Source organism: Pyrus communis, chromosome 7 (assembly GCF_963583255.1).
Source record: "Pyrus communis chromosome 7, drPyrComm1.1, whole genome shotgun sequence".
Lineage (NCBI taxonomy): Eukaryota > Viridiplantae > Streptophyta > Magnoliopsida > Rosales > Rosaceae > Pyrus > Pyrus communis.
In genome coordinates this window covers 10,667-29,778 of record NC_084809.1, presented here as the reverse complement: position 1 = coordinate 29,778, position 19,112 = coordinate 10,667, and the positions used below count along the sequence as shown (strand labels likewise).

General features: G+C 36.9%; 1 protein-coding gene across 1 annotated transcript; it reads left to right on the top strand.

Annotated features, from left to right (window-relative positions):
* Positions 1 to 1,018: 1,018 nt before the first annotated feature.
* On the top strand, positions 1,019 to 17,545 carry LOC137738966 (uncharacterized). The gene is made up of 24 exons (XM_068478434.1): positions 1,019 to 1,875; positions 2,106 to 2,167; positions 3,632 to 3,766; positions 3,904 to 4,170; positions 4,287 to 4,373; positions 6,387 to 6,512; positions 6,586 to 6,651; positions 7,825 to 7,935; positions 8,021 to 8,082; positions 9,987 to 10,031; positions 10,923 to 10,996; positions 11,256 to 11,323; positions 11,934 to 12,002; positions 12,091 to 12,191; positions 12,276 to 12,357; positions 12,444 to 12,522; positions 12,608 to 12,695; positions 12,784 to 12,937; positions 14,070 to 14,258; positions 14,344 to 14,403; positions 15,495 to 15,802; positions 16,156 to 16,258; positions 16,843 to 16,925; positions 17,138 to 17,545. The coding sequence occupies exons 1-23, from the start codon at positions 1,356 to 1,358 to the stop codon at positions 16,894 to 16,896; spliced, it is 2,910 nt and encodes a 969-aa protein (XP_068334535.1). The 5' UTR covers positions 1,019 to 1,355; the 3' UTR covers positions 16,897 to 16,925; positions 17,138 to 17,545.
* The last annotated feature ends 1,567 nt before the right edge of the window (positions 17,546 to 19,112 follow it).

Sequence of the window (19,112 nt, the reverse complement as noted above, 5' to 3'; positions counted from 1 at the left end):
GAAAATAAATATATATTGTAAAACAAAGTTAGAATTTTAAGAAAAATAAAATTATGTGTGCCACCGCTTTTGCCACCTCAACATTCCACTGTCATCACCCACGCCAATATGACCGCTACCACCTCGACCGTCTCACCATTGTCACCACCATCTTTGAAACCACCACGTCCCGCCACCATGCTATCCTCGACCGCCATCAGCCTGCCACCATGACCACTACCAAATCAATTGTCTCACCATCGTCACCACTACACCATTGTTGCCGTCGTTGCCATTGCCTCACCAAAAACACCACCATTTGCACTTCCGCCACTAGCACAACATTATCACCCATTATCACTCTTGCCACCAAGGCCACCACACCAGTGACACCACCACCTCCACTATCTCATTGTCTCACCATCACGTCCACCAACACCACATTTTCCATCGCCATCACTACCCCCACCTTATTTGCCATCACCATCATCATCACCATCACAATCATTCTTGCCACTTCTCAACCATCGCTCACAATCATTGTAAACACAACCAAAATTTGCCACCATCACGCTGCTGCCGCCACTACTACACTGCCATCACCATTGCCCCCTAGACAGCTATTTTTACCACCTACGTCCTGGCAGGTCACCTCACCACTATTAACACCACTACTAGTCTAATACCACCATCCCAAGGAGAAGGATTCTCTCCTCTTTTTTTTTTTTTTTTTTTTTTTTTTTTTTCTCCCCTTCCTTTCCCTCCTATTTAAATGATTACGGTTAAGCAATGTCAACATCTTATATTAATTATTTATAGAATAAGAAACACAAAATATAAATTTTGAGAGAAGAGAATAGAAGGGGATGAAAAGAGAACAAGAGAAAATCCTAGTACCCATCCCAACCACCATTTATCGTTGCTACAACACCACTCCCGTTGCAATTACTATTTCTACAACTACAACTACCACCACCATCATAATTATGTTACAAAAAATATTACGTATCACACACAAATTTATTATTGTTTTTTGACATTTTAGCTATTGATTTTTTCTTTTTTTAGCTATTGATACTACACATTTGTGAAGTTTTTCTTCAAATTTTTTGTTTGTAAAACAATACAGGACGGATGTACTTGTGAAACTTCTCATCCAAACGCGCGGTGACCAACCATGGCCATGAAACCATACGCAGGGTCTCGAATTGCTTGAAGCAAACTGTCGCTTCCCCGAAGACTGCCAAGATCCAGAACCATGAGCAGAAGTATTCGACAAAGAACAGACTATCCATTCTAGATCGCCACCGTCCACAGACCACCCGTTATCTTCCGGAACGCAGATCAAAGGCCACAAGCGTCTGTCGTTATCGGGCATGGACATGGAAATCCCGTTTCCCGAAGAGCTCGAATTGCTTGAAGCTAACTATCACCTTCACGATGACTGCCTAGACTTTGAACCGGCGGAACCTTACCCAGAAGAATACGGCAAAGAACAACCTACCCGTTCTAAATCGCCGCCCTCCACAGATCACCCGCCATCATACGAAGTCCGAAACAATGCCCAGAAGCGTTTGCGATCATCGGACGGTCCTGATGAGTCGATTGCGGAAAATTCCGGATTGTCGGATGAGAAACGGAGCAGGGTCGATGATGTGGACCGGTCCGAGAATGATGAGGACTGGCTTTACTCGCCGCCACACGAGATAGATCCCGTGGTCGATCAACGAGTTACTGATGTTGTGGAGGAGAAAGTTGTGTCAAGGTATGCGTCGGAGATAGATGGTAGTTTCATTCCGGTGACGGCGCCGAGTGCCGGGGATAGAGTTTACGCGAAGATATGCTTGGTGGAGAAGGAGCGTCCCAAGAAATTGCATGTAAAAGGAACATCGGGAGGTAGAACCAAATTATTTTCTTGAATACTTGGATGCTTTTTTCTCCAAACATGATTATTTTCTTCAATACTTGGATGCTTTTTTCTCTAGCTGCATGTTTGGTTTCTGAGAAAACCTTGGAAAAGTAGAGAATCGTTCTGTCGCATAGCAGTTAATGGTGTATATAAGTTGCAGTTCGCATACATTGCTTTCTATACACATTAGCTTGACTGGGAAGTATAATTTTTGCAGGTCTTATATCAGAACCTATTAATGATCTATTGCAAAGAGTGGAGAAAGAGGCATTTAGGAAGGTATGGTATGCATTATGAAGATGAATTAGTTCATTGTGAACTTAGGACCGTTTGATAACCATTTTGTTTTATAGTTTTCAATTTTAGTGCTAGAGATAGAGGTGAGGAGGGAGAACATCTGAAATGGAAACTTAAAGGTGCAAACAACTTATAATTGTCTTCAGTTTAGGTTTTTAGTTTTCATTTTGTGTATCACTTCGTATACCCATTTCTTCTGCATTCTTCTCAATATCCTTCCTCCGCCCTATCTCTCATTTCTCCTATGCATTTCCCTATTATCTTTAACAAAATGGATATCAAATGGGCCCATAAGAGTCATTGGAGTCATCCAACTTTAATCCACATCATTTTATAAGAAATCCATGTTAAGTTAGCTTCAATGTTGTAAACAGTACATCAATCCTATCATTTATTATCATATAGGGTGAACTGCCAATTTAGTCCCTGAATTATCACCTAGTATTAGGTCCCTAAACTATTTTTTTTCAGAAAAATCAGTCATTGAATTATAAAAATCTGCCAATTACATCCTTAATATTATATTCGAAGCTACAATATTCAATTTTCCGTCAATTGAAGTCACGTTACTTGCTTGTGATACACATTAGAGGGTAGATTGGTAATTTTACATAAAGAAATAGTGTATGGAGTTAACTTTAGGGGGGAAAAATTAGACGAGAAAAGGACAATATTACACTCTAAAGTGTGTCAAGTGACTTAAGTTGACAAAAAATTGGATAAAATAGCTTTGAATATAATAGTAGGGATGAAAGTAGCAATTTTTAATGAATTTAGGGACTTATTTGTGTCATTGTTTGAAAACTTTCTAAGTGAGGATTCTTTAACTTTTTTGTGTTATGCCATGAGTGTTGAAAAATGCCCACTAGACCTTGTTCTTTAATGTAACCAACGACAATAGACTAAACTAGCAAATATAGAAAAACTTAGAAACACACAAGAATTATCCTGGTTCGGCAGAACTTTGGCCTACGTCTAGTTGTGATTTCTCTAGCGCTCCTTTGATTAATAATAGAGATTACAGAACTTTTGCAAACCCTAGAACTAATGTTTCTCTCTTGTCTTGGCTATCACAGTTTTTCTCACTTGAATTTAAGCCTTGCCGCACCCTATTTATAGGCATAGGGTGCAGTTTACATGTCCTTTACAGATTATAATTCCTATTCTAAGTGGAATAGGAAATTAGACTTCCTTTCCAATTCCAAATGGACTTCTAGGATTTCTAATCTAAATTGAATAAGGAAACTAAGATTCTTTCCTAGCCCTTTTAGGAGAAGAATCGGTGCACCCTTTTTTTTCCCTAAAACAATCCTAAACAGAAAAGAACACTAATTGACGAGCCGAAACCTAACAATGAGACACTAGATACTCTCTTGAAATATTTGGCGAATCATAAATGTTTTACCTGATCAGTGAAATCTGTATTGATATGCTAAATATAATTAGAGTTGTTTGAAGACCTTGCGAGCTCGCTTTGAAGTTCAGAGTGAAACACCACTATTGCATGAACAACTTTGGGTGGATAAATATGCTCCAAATTCATTTATTGAGCTTCTGAGTGATGAACAAACAAATCGTGAGGTAACTATGTTTGTTTTCATGTTTTTTCATAACTTTTTAGGGGAGTTAATGCTCCAAAAGGCGCACATGTTTTTGTAGTTTTTCTTCCCTAGAAGGTCTTCTGTCAACTGTCTGTTCTTTTTTTATTTGCATTGCAGGTCCTCCTATGGTTAAAACAATGGGATCCTTGTGTTTTTGGATCTGAAATTAGGAGCACGTCCGATGAGGTTTTGTCTGCGTTGAGACGACATTCTTCTATCACTCAACACCACAAACTTTCTGATTCAAAGGTTTCAAGGAATAACAGAGGATGGAATGATGAAAAAAATATGCATTTTAAGGATATGAATGATGAAAGTGCTAATTCAAAAAGCATTCCAGAGTTGTGGAATAAGTCAAGGTCTACCAGTCCCCCAGAACAAAAGGTAGAATATGAACTCTTTCTGCATTTTGCTTTTATTCTTACTGTTTTTTAATTATGCGCCTCATAACATAGAACTACCTTGCATTGGCTGACCTGCATATTTGATGGTCACTGCAGATCCTTTTACTTTGTGGCCCTCCAGGGCTTGGGAAGACTACACTTGCACATATAGCTGCAAAGCATTGTGGGTACCGAGTGGTGGAGGTATGTTGTTCACTTCATATCTGCGCACACATAATCGTGATTAACAAAAAGAATTCTTTTAAGAAATTTTGTTTTTGCATGAATCATTCAGTATCATTTGCTGTGTTAGCTGGAGTTACTTGTCAGGATATCATTTTGGTCCTTAAAGTTTTCCCCATTTTTCGGTCAGCTGGATCGGAAAGAAGAATTCCATTCCTAATCCAAAAAAGTTTCGGAATCAAATATTAGCTCCAATTTTGGAATTTTGGATTATTGAAATTTTCAGAATTGGTTTTATCTCGGAATTTTTGGAACATATTTCGGATCTCCTACAGTTTGCAAGACTGTGAAATGAAAGTTTTCAAACTTTTGTGTATCCACCATTCAATATTTATTGTCAAATTTTGCGATATTTGTAGCCGTTTTGGTATGTACGACATAAAATCATATTAGACAAGATAAAATAGTAAGTATGATTATACTCTTTATTTTTGATATATAATAGTATGATTAAATATACAAATATGAAATAAAGCATATTTAGATATAACAATGAACGTGATAAAATAAGCATATGCATGGTTTTTTTTAGGATAGTGCTATTCACACTCATTTTTATTTCCCACACACCCATATTACTGTTTGGCCATTGATCTTCTTCAATTCATTCGATCCAACAACCGAAAAGTAAGAGGGTGTGTGAGAAGTACCAATGTGGGACTCTTTTACCTTCACATTCTCATAGATAGCACTACCCTTTTTTCATAGTACTAAATTTGAGAAATTTCGGATCAGATAGATATATGGGAACTTTAACGAAAAGCTCCCGGTACTGTTCACTTTAATGAAAAACCACATTTTTACACTAAAAAGTCAATCCTGGCACTATTCACTTTACCCTTTATTTTGTCATTTTCGTTAAAACTCAAAGTTTTCAAGCCCTTTTCATTAGTTTTCCTTAGATATATTCCAGTTGCCATCCAAGTCTGTCAAAAATTTTCAGAATCAGAAATTTCGGTTTGGATTGGAATTTCCAAATTAACTTGCACAATGTGATTTGGGGAAGAGATGAGCTAAGGAGGTGGTCAGGCAGTTGACCAGTCCCCAATGGCAAAGTAATTATAACTAATGGTGGCTGCGGAAGATACATAGGATTTAGGCCTTGATTAGTGAGGTTGCTTGATCGTCACACATGTCGAGAGAGGAGCACCTCCCACTTTTTTCTTCTCACTAATGTTGTTTTAGCATTATGGAACAATCTTTCACAGGCCCTTCTATCATTATGTAGATCCTCTAATACCCCAATATCAATCAATCATGGATTAGAAATAGCAATCATCTGATGTACTTGAATCACTTGCATGAGAACCCTAGCTTCCATATCAAATGTTCGAATAAGTCCCTTTATTTTCTCAATAAGACCAGTGCAGTACTTCAATCTGCCATATTCACAATTTTGGGTATCACAAGTTGATTTTGCAATTTGTTATTTTCTATTTACAGGGATGTTGAAATCGGTTTCATAGCAGATGTAGTATGACGTTCGTGTTACCTACAGTCTACATGTATATTTAATTTAACTGACACTTGTTCAGTTAATTTATTCTAACTTAAGATAATAGACCTTCAAAATCAGTTGCATCTCTAAGCTAAATAACCTAATTGGATTCTTTGGAATTTGGATGCAAGATTACGTTTAGTGACTTATAACATTACTGTCAAATTAGCAGCTTATCTGACAGCCCTGATTATGACAAACGGGAAACAATTAAAGTACAGTTAATTTTGGGTTGAATTTCAGGGACCATGTTTAGCATTTTACAAATTTCATAAGTTGATCTATATTTTGGATATTACATCACTAAGCATATTAGAGCTTTATATTTGAGCACCAAAAATGTATAGAGGAACATTGCTTTTCACTTTTTATGGGAGCTCTTCCCGGTTTAATTTGTCATCTGTCACTTGTTTAGAAAGAAAAATAATTTTAGGTTTGTGTATAATGGAATGGTGGATTTATTACATGTTTTGTAGGTTAATGCTAGTGATGACCGATCATCGTCAACTGTTGCAGCGAAAATTCTTGATGTTGTTCAGACGGAGTCCGTCGAAGTTATTGAGAAGAAGTTCCTCAGAATGGACTCGACGCCAAAGTGTTTGGTTGGTTCTAATTTTCAAGCTTAATCTTTTTATTGTGTGTGCTCATGACAAAATCCAACTGCATTTCCTCTAGGTGATTGACGAAATAGATGGGGCTCTTGGAGATGGGAAAGGTGTCGTGGAAGTTATTCTAAAAATGGTAAATGATAAGGTTTTGAATTTTTAAATTCTGTGTTATAAGAGATATACATGTGGATTTCATTGACCTGTTTTGGTGGCTTAATGGGCACCTTTATTGAATGCTGCTTCTATTTTTATCATCTTGACAGCTGTGAAATTAAAGAAGTAAATATCAATGACTTATTGATCATTACGAAATAAAAAAATGAAAAGAACATGTTATTAAACCTTCACATCTGAAAATAAAAAAGTGAAATCCTTTTAGTTTTATGCATTATGAATTTGCTGCCTTACGGATGGTAGGTGTTGTATGGGGTTGGTTGGTTGGGCTGGTTGTGGCTAGGGTCGGTGGGTGGTGAGAGTAGATCGTCAAGTTGGTGGGAGGGATGAGATCTAAGGGGCGATGGTGGGTGTTGTTCGACATTGGTTAGAGATGGATGGGATCGGAATTGAGTATCTTTGTGGGTGGGTGTGATTGGGTTTGGGATGGACGAAGTTGGGTGTGGGTGCTGAAGGGGAGATGGGGTTGGGTTTAGGGTCGGGGAGGGGAGAGAGAACTAAACAGTTGGTGGAGACTTTGTCGTTTGGGGTGATGCAGTAGTTGTGTTGCTGGTCCGGTGGTTGTTTGTGGCAGCTAAGGGAGGGGATGGTTTCAGTTTTCCATTTTTAGGTTGTATTTTGTTTTTGATTTTCACTTTTCTTTGTTACTCATTTTTTTTTATCAATTTTGATTTTCAAATGTTTGTCTACAAAAAGTTTGTGTTTTTTATTAACTGTAACATAATTTAGGGTTTAATATATTATTTCGATATAGGGTCTAACATTTTTAAGGAAAGGAGGAGGTAAATTGACATTTCGCCAATAAACAGTCAACTAATGATTTTTGTGGGGTCTTGTAGTGAGACCAAACCTCAGGGGGGGACGTTGTTGAATAGGGTTCCCCAAGTTAATTAATCAATTAAGGGCATTCTAAGGGATTTGAAATTTTTTAACCATAAGGGCTGTTTTGTTTTATATTTTATATAAAAACGTATTTTTCTTAACTAGAAAAAGTTTTGTGGTTAGCTTAAGTAAATAAAGGGGTTCAAATAATAAGAACTAGTTGAACTAAAACTGTTATGTAAAGAGCCAATTTCAGCTCACTAGTTTGTTTTGTATAGCTGAACTTTTTTTTTTTTATATGTTCATGCAGGTATGTGCTGATAGGAAATCTTATATGGAGAAGGAGAATATCAACAATGAACAAAAATCAGGAAGGGTTTCTTCAAAAGGAGGGAGAAAAACTGCATCGTTGTCGAGGCCTGTGAGTTTTACTGATATTTAATGAACCAAGAATTTTTGGTTTTTTGCCTCGTGGATATTTTAATTAATTGATTCTTCTTCTGTAGGTTATTTGCATATGTAATGACCTATATGCACCTGCCTTGAGACCATTGCGTCAAGTTGCAAAGTAAATCTTTCTTAGTATTGGTTACAAATCATATAAACCCAATTCAACATTTGTCTATACATCTATAATTAAAGCATAATTCTTTTCCTTCCAACTTTGACGAAGCTAACAATATCTATGAGCATACTGATGTCATTTGAGTCCTCTAAGATTTGATTTTTGTTGATATTTGTGACTTAGATCAATTATCTTGTGACTTGAAATAAAATGTTAAGATCATGGGAAGAATCAAATGCATTCAACAACCGAGTCAGAACACATGATAGGGTAGAGTGCAGAGCCCTCGATGAGATAAAATATATGTACACCTCTATGCTTAAGCAAGCATGCCTTTTATTTAGGCACCCTTATGTCATGGCCGAAACCAAGCCAATGCTCGTGTTGTGAACTTTTTGGTGTTACGTGCATCACAAAGCCATGGAGGTCTAGGTATGTTCCTCATATTGAGTATTCAAACGTTGCATAGCGGTTAAACATGTCCTCAGTTAACAGTGTGCAACACTAATTTTGCCCGCTAGTCCACGAGTTGTCTTGTAGAGACATTTGACTACCGTCTTGTAATCTATGCTCGTCGTCTAGGCTCCAAGGTTAGCCACATGAAACTCACTCAATGTTCCATATGCCCATAGGTTCCCTAGTGAGCATTATGAGTCTTTTGGCTTTCAATGGAGGAAATATCACCTATGCTCGATGAGCCATTCTAGTGTTAAGAAAATCCAAGCGAACTTTACATGAGATGGCATGTCCGGAGGTTTCTCAAGCATGCCCGTGATGCATGCTTTGGCAAATGACGTGGCCTTAAACCCTAAACTCTAAACCTTCACTATCAAACCAGCCACCTCTAGCTTCTATACACCTTAACCCTAAATGTGGTTCCTTTCATGCTTTGGCAAATGACGGGGCCCTAAACCCTAAACTCTAAACCTTCACTATCAAACCAGCCACCTCTACCATATATACACCTTAACTATAAATGTGGTTCCTTTCATAAGACATGCTTAGGTTCATGTGCATGTCAGCTATCCTGCATGTTGCTTTATGCAAACTTCTGCTGGCAACTGCTAAGAGCCGATGGGCTAGCATAAAACGGTTGGGATGCTAATATAGTTACTAAGGGGAGCTGTCAACCCTTGGAAGGGCTCAAGTATATGAAGCTTTTCAGAACTGCTTGAAGTTTGTAGTTGGGAGTGGGGTGACATCCTTGGAGAAGTTGGCAGATGCTTTTCCAAGGTTATATAGATAGTAGAGGTAGTTGGGTTGCAAGAAACTGGAAGGGCTCGCGTGGTTCAATCACGAACGAATAATTGAAGGTGGAAGCTAAACGGGTGCATCATTTTCCATCATTCTCTCAGATCTGGAAATCAGATATTTTCTCCCCAAGGGATTACACCTAGAATAAGGAAGAATATATAGTCCTAATCAAGTAATAGGACCTAAAAAAGGTTCTATATATAAATTTTTAAAAAGTTAACTGGACCTAAAGAGCGCAATGTACATAGCTGATAGCTCTAAACAATAACACCATCTTAGTATAGATTCATGTAAGTTTATGGAGTAGAATGTGCCACAAACATGCATTCCAAAGTCTTTACTAGTTGCAAATATAGTAATCTTGGGAATTCTTTTAAACCTAGTTTTGCATTGGTTAGTACACAAAATGAAGCAGCGTGTCTCTTATCAATTTATATCATTTTTTTTCTATCCATTTCAATGATAATGTGAACAAATTTTCATTTTCTTTTCTTCAATGAAAGTTTGTTGCTTATCAGAAACTGATAATTGTAACAAATAGAGTTTTAAATAATGTCCCATAAGTTCATACCATAACATTTTATAAAAAGAAAACATTTATGTGGAGTTGTTGGAGAACTATTTGCTTGATAACACTACCTATTCTTTTACAGGGTTCATGTTTTTGTACAACCAACAGTGAGTCGAGTGGTGAGCAGGTAACGTTTAAAAAATATAAATTGATGTCTAAAGATTGTTTGCTGGATCAATTGTTCTATAAGGTTTAACATAATTTGATGTGTTTTGGAATCTGAATATGCTCATGTTTTTTGCTTAAGGTTATACATCATTTCTTTTATGGTTGAAACTTCTACGATAATAGTTCAGGGAGAAGAACCACTATTGCCATATCACGCAAATGCCAAAGTTTGTTTGAATCCCCCAGCCAACCAAAGTTGTGTATATTGAGGATAGAGTTTAATCCTTTGGCGGGGTACCAAATTTATAACAACCGAAATTTTAACTGCCAATCAAATTTGTTGGAAAAGGGAAGTTCTTCAAATCCGTAGAATGTGAATAAATCACTTCTTGAAACATCTATATGTACGGATCATGTGGGAAGCATATACATTTATGTAATGACAGCATAGTAAACTATCAAAAGTTAGAATGTGAACATGGTGCGTGAACGACTTCGAGCAAATTGCGATTTATAAGCCCACTCAATTAATGAGTAACTTGTGCATGCTTGAGTTAATTCCAATACTGGTATATTTTGTTACTTTGGGACATATCACTTTATGTGGAAATGAATCTTGTTCTCACTTCTTGGTATTCTTTATTTGTTAAGGGAAAATTAAGTTCTTTAAATGAAATAACTAGGGGATCTAATTTTTGGAACTGTACAACCTAAATAGAAATTAGAAATTGCTTATTAGCAATTTAACATACCATACATAGATATCACATCACATATGTTCATACCCATATTTGGGATTGGTAAATTATTTGTTACTTGCAGTACATTGTCTCATTCAAAAGAAATGCCTTTTATATGTGGCTACTTTCCTATGTTAGATCGGTCCTCAAATTTTGTTGTTGCATTACAGGCTTAAATATATATGTAATAAGGAGGGAATGAAAACAAGTTCCATTGCACTTACTGCACTTGCAGAGCATACAGGTGAGTCATACATCCCTTTTATTGAGAATTACCTTATTTGAATTCATCTGGTTATTCATAATGTACAAACCATTCTTTAACGGAAAGTCTAGATGTGTTGTGTACAAGTTCGATTGTGTTTTTAAGTTTAAAATGGAATTTTGTCATTCCTTAATGTTATGACTGAAATTTGGTTTATACCAGTTCGTACTAATTTCAAACTTCCCTTCATTTATTCAATCTTTGATCTTTTCCATTCACTTCAACCTTTATGTTACAGAATGTGATATACGTTCATGCTTGAACACTCTTCAGTTTCTCAACAAGAAAAAGGAAACACTCAATGCGGTAAGAGTTTGATATGATCCTTCTTTTGCAGAGTTTTCCCCCTTTTTTTCTTGTTATATAAGAAGCAAAAACCCTGAGGAACTACACGACAATCAGATAGTACCGTGAATGACCCATTCAGTCATCATAATAATCGAATGCGAACATCCAGGAGGCTCCTCTGAAATCTGCAAGGCTAATTATCTCTCTTTTGCAGACTATTCCTTAATTAAGAAAGCCTTCACAATATCAGATTAGCTTTGTCTGGGATGGTTTTGTTTAGACAAGTAAAACAGTTCCGTTTGAAGTTTCCGATATTGACCAGTTAAAAATATTTATTAAGGTTTGAGCACATTAACAACTTTTCGGAGAAATGGAGTAAAAAACATGGATCTCTTCATGAAACAAGTTTGTAATAATCATGGATGTCTCCTATGATTACTTTGAGCTTCCCTAACTGCCATCTCACCATATTTTAGGGGTTCTTCTCATCCTCCCACTACCTATGTTCCTGGTGAATGGTGATAGTTATTTATGGTGGAGTTCTCAGTTTGGTTTCTGTTTGAAGAACTGAGCATTATTTTCTTTAAAAGCGAGTGGTTAATACTATGTTGTACTCATACTTTTCCAGTGGGAGATTGGTTCTCAAGTGGTTGGTCGAAAGGATATGTCAAGAAGTGTGATTGATGTCTGGAAAGAGGTAAGTGTAACGGTAGTTAGATGATGTGTGTCTTATTCTTTATCCATAGTTTTCACAACCTTATATTTGAAGATGCGACTCTCTTTAGATCTTCCAAAAGAAAAGAACGAAGAGGGAAAGAACAACCAATGGTAGCTGTGGAGTTATGTCAAATGATTTTGACTTTTTGCATTCTCTCGTTTCTAACTGGTAGGTAGTAAATTCCAGCAAATATTATATGTTCAAGTGTTTAAAATATCTAATGTCTACCTCACCTACTCAATAAATTTGCAGCGGTGACTATGATTTGATTGCTGATGGTCTTCATGAAAACTTTTTGCATCTCCCTTATCATGATCCAGTGATACAAAAGACTGTAAGCTGCCTGGTTTGACTATATTGATTACCTGTCATGTGCTAAAACAAGACAGTTGATGTTTTACAATTTTCTCTTATCTGAAGGTCAAATGCTTAAACAGTCTTGGTGCCTCCGACCTTATGCATAAATATATTATGCGTACACAACACATGCCTCTTTACGGTAAGGATATTTGAATATCTACTTGCTGCGACTTGTTTCAATTACATTCTTCTTTTGACTCTTTCCTCTTTTTTCTATTATGGAGTTTATCTGCCTGCTATTGCAATCACTATACATCGTTTGGTAGCCCAAGTGCAGAGACCAAACATTGAGTGGCCAAAATCGTATCATAGGTATCCTGCAAACCTGTTAGATCTTGAAGTAAGTCGTGAAAGTTATTTTTCAATTTTTTTTACTGATTTGAATCCCATACATATTCAGATACCGCACAGTGTTGATGGAAAAGGTGGAAACTTTGAGGTCTTGGTACAACACAATTCCACCATCTATTTCAAGACATTTGTCAATTAAGTCCTTAGTAGAAGACTCAATTTCGTTACTGTTACACATCCTGTCACCCCCAACTCTACGGCCGGTAATAATGTTCATCTTAGCCACGTCTTATCTTGTTTCTTTGAGGTTCTTGGTGGCAGTTCCATATTCCATTTGTTGTGTTTGTGTGTTGATCTTTATTTTCAGTTTCACATGTGAGAGACTTTACATATGCTTACTAGTTCAAGTGATTATCAGACAGCCAATGCTTTTGAGATATTTTGGTTGTGTTCGTCATTTATTTTATAAGAAAAGAATGTGTGATATCATTTTATTCCAATAGAATATACTTAAGTTTTTGATTTGTTTTCTTTTGTTAAATTTATGATTAAGATATGCGATCGAATTTTATGTGCATGGGTCCAATACCATGTCTTTACAAGATTTCAATGCAAATGTCGATCACATATCATAGACTCTTAGTCCTTGTAATGGAAAAATAAAGCTACAGGTAATAGTTTGATTTTTGAACCTAAATAAAATAGTTTACCGGACTAAAAAAAGGCTTTACTTAGTTTGGTGAACTTGGCACTATAAAATTACACAGTTTTTGTCCTGATCTATTAGTCATATTCTCTCCTGAATTTTTAACCGATAACGTGTAATCCTCTGGATAACCTTTCTTGCTCTTAAGGGATTGTTTCTGGAGCTGAAAAAACACTGCTGTTTACATTTTTCTCAACTTGGTCCATTTCGTTTTGTTTCTTGTATATTTTTGCTTACTTTCAGACAGATATTCTGTCTACATCCTTTATGGGTTAAATTAATCTGCGCTCCAAAAGAACTGTGAAAGGAAATTTATATGAACTCACATAGACTACATTGAATACATCCTTTATGGGTTAAGCTAATCTGCGCTGCAAAAGAACTGTGAAAGGAAATTTATGTGAACTCACATAGACTACGTTTTTTAATCTCTCTCTCTCTCTCTCTCTCTCTCTCTCTCTCTCTCTGAAATGCTAATTTAGTTGTATTTGTCTTAAAGTGTAATTGTTCCTTCCCGAAAATCACAGCTGTGAGAAACAACACACATATCTCTTACGAGAAAGCTACCCATTATTCTTTTGTCATAGATCTATTTGTTGCTATCTTTTGCTCTCTCTCTTTGCATGCGCTTACCAAGCTGTGGCTATAGTCATTTGATTGTTTATGAAATAGTATGGTATGTTCCTCAGGTGGCATTGCACTTGCTATCAGAAAAGGAGAAGAATGATTTGGCTCAGTTAGTTAGCACGATGGTCTCCTATTCTATAGCACATAGAAGCATGAAGGCCGATCTTCTGCCTAGCAATCCCAGACATGAAGCAGCTGATGCCTCATCACTCTCTTTTGATCCCCCCATTAACGACTTCATTAACTTCAAGGTTTGAGTTGTTGGTTTTGGTTGTTTTATGCAGTTTGCTTCATATTATGATTCTTCTCGTATTTCTGTTTCTTGTGATCAAGCAGGGCTATAGATCTGGTCATCATCTACTCGCCTCAACCATGAAGCAGGTGTTGACGCACGAGGTGAGTGATGCAATTTGTATTAGTTTTTCCTGCTCATTAGACTATATGTAAAACTATAAATCCTTAATCGCCAGAAAAGGGTGAACTAAGTCAGCTAGTGTCTCTTATCATGTGAATTCATTGTTTAGGTGAAGGGGGTGTTCTATAAAACCTTAGCATATTTTTCCAAAACCTCTCTCTCTCTCTCTCTCTCTCTCTCTCGGACTTCTCTTAGAAACTCCATTCAACTAGAGCTAATGGATTATTGAATCTAAATGGAATTCATCTTTTAAGGATGCAAGTAAGGGCTAGTTTGGTATTGATGTGCTTTGAAAAAAAGCTATGTTTGCTGTGCTGTGAGAATAAGCAGCTGTGAAATAAAGCAGCAGAGTGTTTGGTAAACTTTTTTGTAAAAGTGCTTTTGAAAAAAAAAAAAGCAGTATTATAGTGTTTGGTAAACTTTTATGTAAAACAGATGTGAAAAAAAGCTGGGTTTTGCAGCTTCTTGTTTTTGGCTTTTTTTTCACCCAAAACTGTGAAAAAAAGCTGAAGCTGAATGTTTACCAAACATAAAAATAGCTCCCAGCTTTTTTTGATACCAACTTTTTTTCAGAATCACCCCAGTACCAAACCAGGCCTAAGTATAGTGAGTGTCATCTAAAGGTGTGCCTTCAGTGCATGACGTAGTTTAGAATCTTTATATTCCAAACCAGTAAGCCACTGAAGAAAATATGCACTTCCTTTTTTCACGAACTACTCGTATTTATATGTTGAAGGACAAAAATGTATGGTATTGAGAGTCTAGAACATTTAGAATATTGGTCTTAAGTATTATAGGGGCGTGATGTAGTTTCCTATATTAAGTTATTTGTTTTATTAGTTTCCTTTTGTTATTAGGATTCTTGTACTCTATCTAAACACTTAAGGTTTATGATTATGCATCTCATATTTTCCTATTACCTAAGCAGACAATTTAAGGGAATCTGTTGTCATAAAATGCATTGTTAAGTCTACAAGAAGAGTACTTTTGTGTGCAAATTTTTTTTCTTGAAAGTTACTACACATTGCAGACGCCCAACCCCTTCTTTTAACATATAATCAATTTGTGTCAGGTTGAAAAGCAAAGGATCTTGCAAGCAAGCGCTGGAAGATCTGTGCATTCAACAGTTGGATGCAACAAGGAAAACCATGGTCTTTTCGTTGCAGAAACTAGTAGATTACAATTTGCTAGAGCTTATTGTGAAGGTGAATGTGCTGTAAATGCTGGAAACTCAGAAAACATATCAAATGGAAGTCAGCCAAATCCCTGTACTTCGAGTGTTTCATTGAACTTGAGCTCTAAAATTACCACAGCCAGGGCAAAATTAAATTCTCCTGGAAGTATGAGGTCTTCTAATGGTTCCTCTGGTTTTTTTGACAGGTAATAACTATTTTTTCATTCTGTACTTGACTTTGTCTCTCTCACTTATCTTTAGTAATCACTAAAGTTAGGTATTGAGTGAGATCTGATTGATACGGTGGTTTTATGCCCCCAAATTGAGTCCCCAAATCTGCTCTCCACAAATCGACTACCTATCACAGTTGTGATAAATTGCGTGATAAATGTCACAACACAGATTCAGAACCAAGGGCTTGTTTATGGAACAAATTTTATTTTGGTCTTCAGTGGTGAAAAGGGATCATGGTCTCTAAGAATGCTATAATGCATGGTTGTCATATATGCTGTCAGTGACCCTTTTTTGTTCTGATCTCTCTTTTAAAATTAAAAATCAGATTTAGAAAGCTGAACAAAGGTACTCAGAAGACTGATGATGCTGTTCAGAAGGAAGCAACGGCAGAGAGAGATTCACGGCCACTAGTTTTTAAATATAACGAGGTGCGAAATCATCTGTCGTTTCTTTTTCTTCATTTTTTGGATGCAAAAATTACATGTTATTCAGTTCTTAGTTCTTACATCTACATATTGAGTGGTTGATGTCTTTCACACGTGTGATGCATTAAACTGACTCTGAAAATCCCAACTGGGGGTGTAGGTACCACATGCAATCGCATGTATGTTATGGTCATCTCTCCTTTCTCCAGTCTTTTGTACGATATGAATGGAGTTTACCAACTGATCTAGCTGATACCTTCATTTATACCCTTATTACCTGCAGTATTGGCACAGTTATGTATGTATGTCCTACCCCACCTAATCAATCATTAAACTAAGTCTGAATGTATTTCCAGTCTTATTTCCCGGATTTAATAAAAGATATATAACTGGTTTACCATTTTTTCTACACGACGGTATCATCCTTAATTCGCTGGGTGCTGAAGTAGTCCAATAATATTTGCCACAGCGTAGAACATGTATGCGCAGGGGGAATTCACAACCCCATTTACTCTACCAGTGACTTTAAATTTGTGTGAGAAATATAGAACTTATTGGCAATGCAATTTTTCCTTTCCTGTATGCAGGGCTTTACAAACGCAGTTAAAAGGCCAGTTCGCATTCGTGAATTGCTGCTGTGATGATCTTGACTTTTGTATGCAATATGATGGTACAATATTTCCGCAATTTCTTGTTCATGTGTAAAAGTTTATCCTTTATAAATTTCTAAGTACCTTTATATGCAACATGGTTTTAAGAGTCATTCTATGATAAATTTCTAAATACCTTTATGTGCAACATGGTTTTAAGATTCATTCTATGGGTGATTCCTGAAGGTGCTATTACTTTGCTTTTTTCTCATTGTTCTTTTTTAATTTTCAGTTTCGAAGGGAAGACTTGCATGCCGTTTAGGTCTCTCTGAGAGTTGCATTACATAGACATTGAGGCTCGTCTCAACTAACTGTATTCTATTGTGCCCGCTAATGAATATTACCATTTTAATGATGGTCATGTCCTAACTTTTACAAATGTAATTCACTCTTAAGGATGGCCCTTGATGATGTGGAACTTGGAAAGCTTGTAGATGTTTACTCAGTCATATGGAGAAACTAAGAGAAGTCTTCATTTTCTTTCCTGAGAAGACATTTTCTTAAAAGTTCAAAACAATTTCTGATAATTAATGGTTTTTTTTTTTTTTAAGCCTCATAATGGGCTAGCAATATGTGGCGCCTTTGGCAAGAATTGATTCTAAAACCTCTCACTTACAAGTGAAGGGAAATACCAGTAGATTGTAGTGCTAAGTGACATAATTAATGATCGTTGAAAGTGTTGTTTTCCACGAAATGATTGAGGTAACATAAGTCAAAGGCACATCATGCCAAGGAAAGGCGCGGTAGAGAAAATTGTTTCTAAGAATGGATTACTATGTTAAAAATAACGACTTTAGTGTGAATTTTATCATGGTTGATAGCGGCTTGTAAATGTCCACCTCTTGCAACAAAGCTTCGTTCGGCCAACCATGGTTGACCATTGAGATTAAAATTAAACCTTACCCCTTATTGACAACAGCCTATATATGCCTACCCAAGGCACCAATGCTTCGTGCGGGCAATAATGGCCGACCTACGAGATTAAAACTAAATCTTACCCCCAATAAATGCCCCACCAACATCACCTATGGTTCGTACAGCAAACCATGGTTGACTTGTGGGGTTAAAACTATACCTTATAATCCCCTACCCTAGCACCAGTGGCAAAGCCAGGAATTGTTGGGTGAAGGGGCGGAAGTTAGTGAGTCTTGGAGCTTTGCGCTTTGATTTTTTCAAGTGCGAAGTACCCTTGTTGGACTAAGTGAAATCCTACATGGACATTTGAACTTATTTCGTCTCATTTCTTGCCATAATCTTATGGTATTCATCACCACAAACGTGTGAGTTCAAGCATAATAGAATTTAGAGTTACAACAAAAAAACTTATGAAAAAGAATGTTAAGCAGATCGACTCGCTCAAAAGCGAGTCCTAACGACTCACTTGACACTTGTAGTCCTTGCTTCTTAACATTAACATTGTTTTGGGCACACAAGAACTTTAAAAATATGTTAATTATTTGTATGCCTTTCCTTCCCTCACCCTCTCCATTACCCGAATTAGGAAGAACTCAAAAGCCAGAGAAAGAGCCTTTAAATTACCATTCACAACCTCACTTCCTTACCCAGATGCTTTGTCTTTCTTGACCATCTCATTTTTATTTATCTTTTGGTAGAAATTCTACAATTAAAATGGAATTTTAGCTGTTCAAATTGCAAAACAGAGTCTCATCTACAAAATCTGCGGAAGTTGGTCCTCCCATGGTAGCCCATCCCCCATTCAATATCTTCTTACGTGTTGCTATGTGTACACTAGGGATGAGTCATCCCTTGGTAGTTAGTTTATTAATTACTATGGGTTTCGGGTTTAAGGTTTTAGGGTTTAGGGTTTAGGGTTTTAGGGTTTAGGGTTTAGGGTTGAGGGTTGAGGGTTGAGGGTTGAGGGTTGAGGGTTGAGGGTTTAGGGTTTAGGGTTTAGGTGTTTAGGGTTTAGGGTTTAGGGTTTAGGGGTTTAGGGTTTAGGGTTTGGGGTTTAGGGTCGCCTCGATTTACGTGTCGCCATCCCTCATCGTATTCAAGTTCTCTTTGGCTTCCTCGATTTTCATGTTGTTTGCCCCTACTCGATTTTTGCATCACCTCGATTTGCGTGTTGCTGGCGTTCAAAGTTTTCAAGTTCTTTTGGGGCTCCTCGATTTTCGTGTCGGTTGCCTGTGCCTCGATTTTCACGTTGTTGCTTTAACCTGTCGCGAATTGCCTTAACCCGTCGCGTA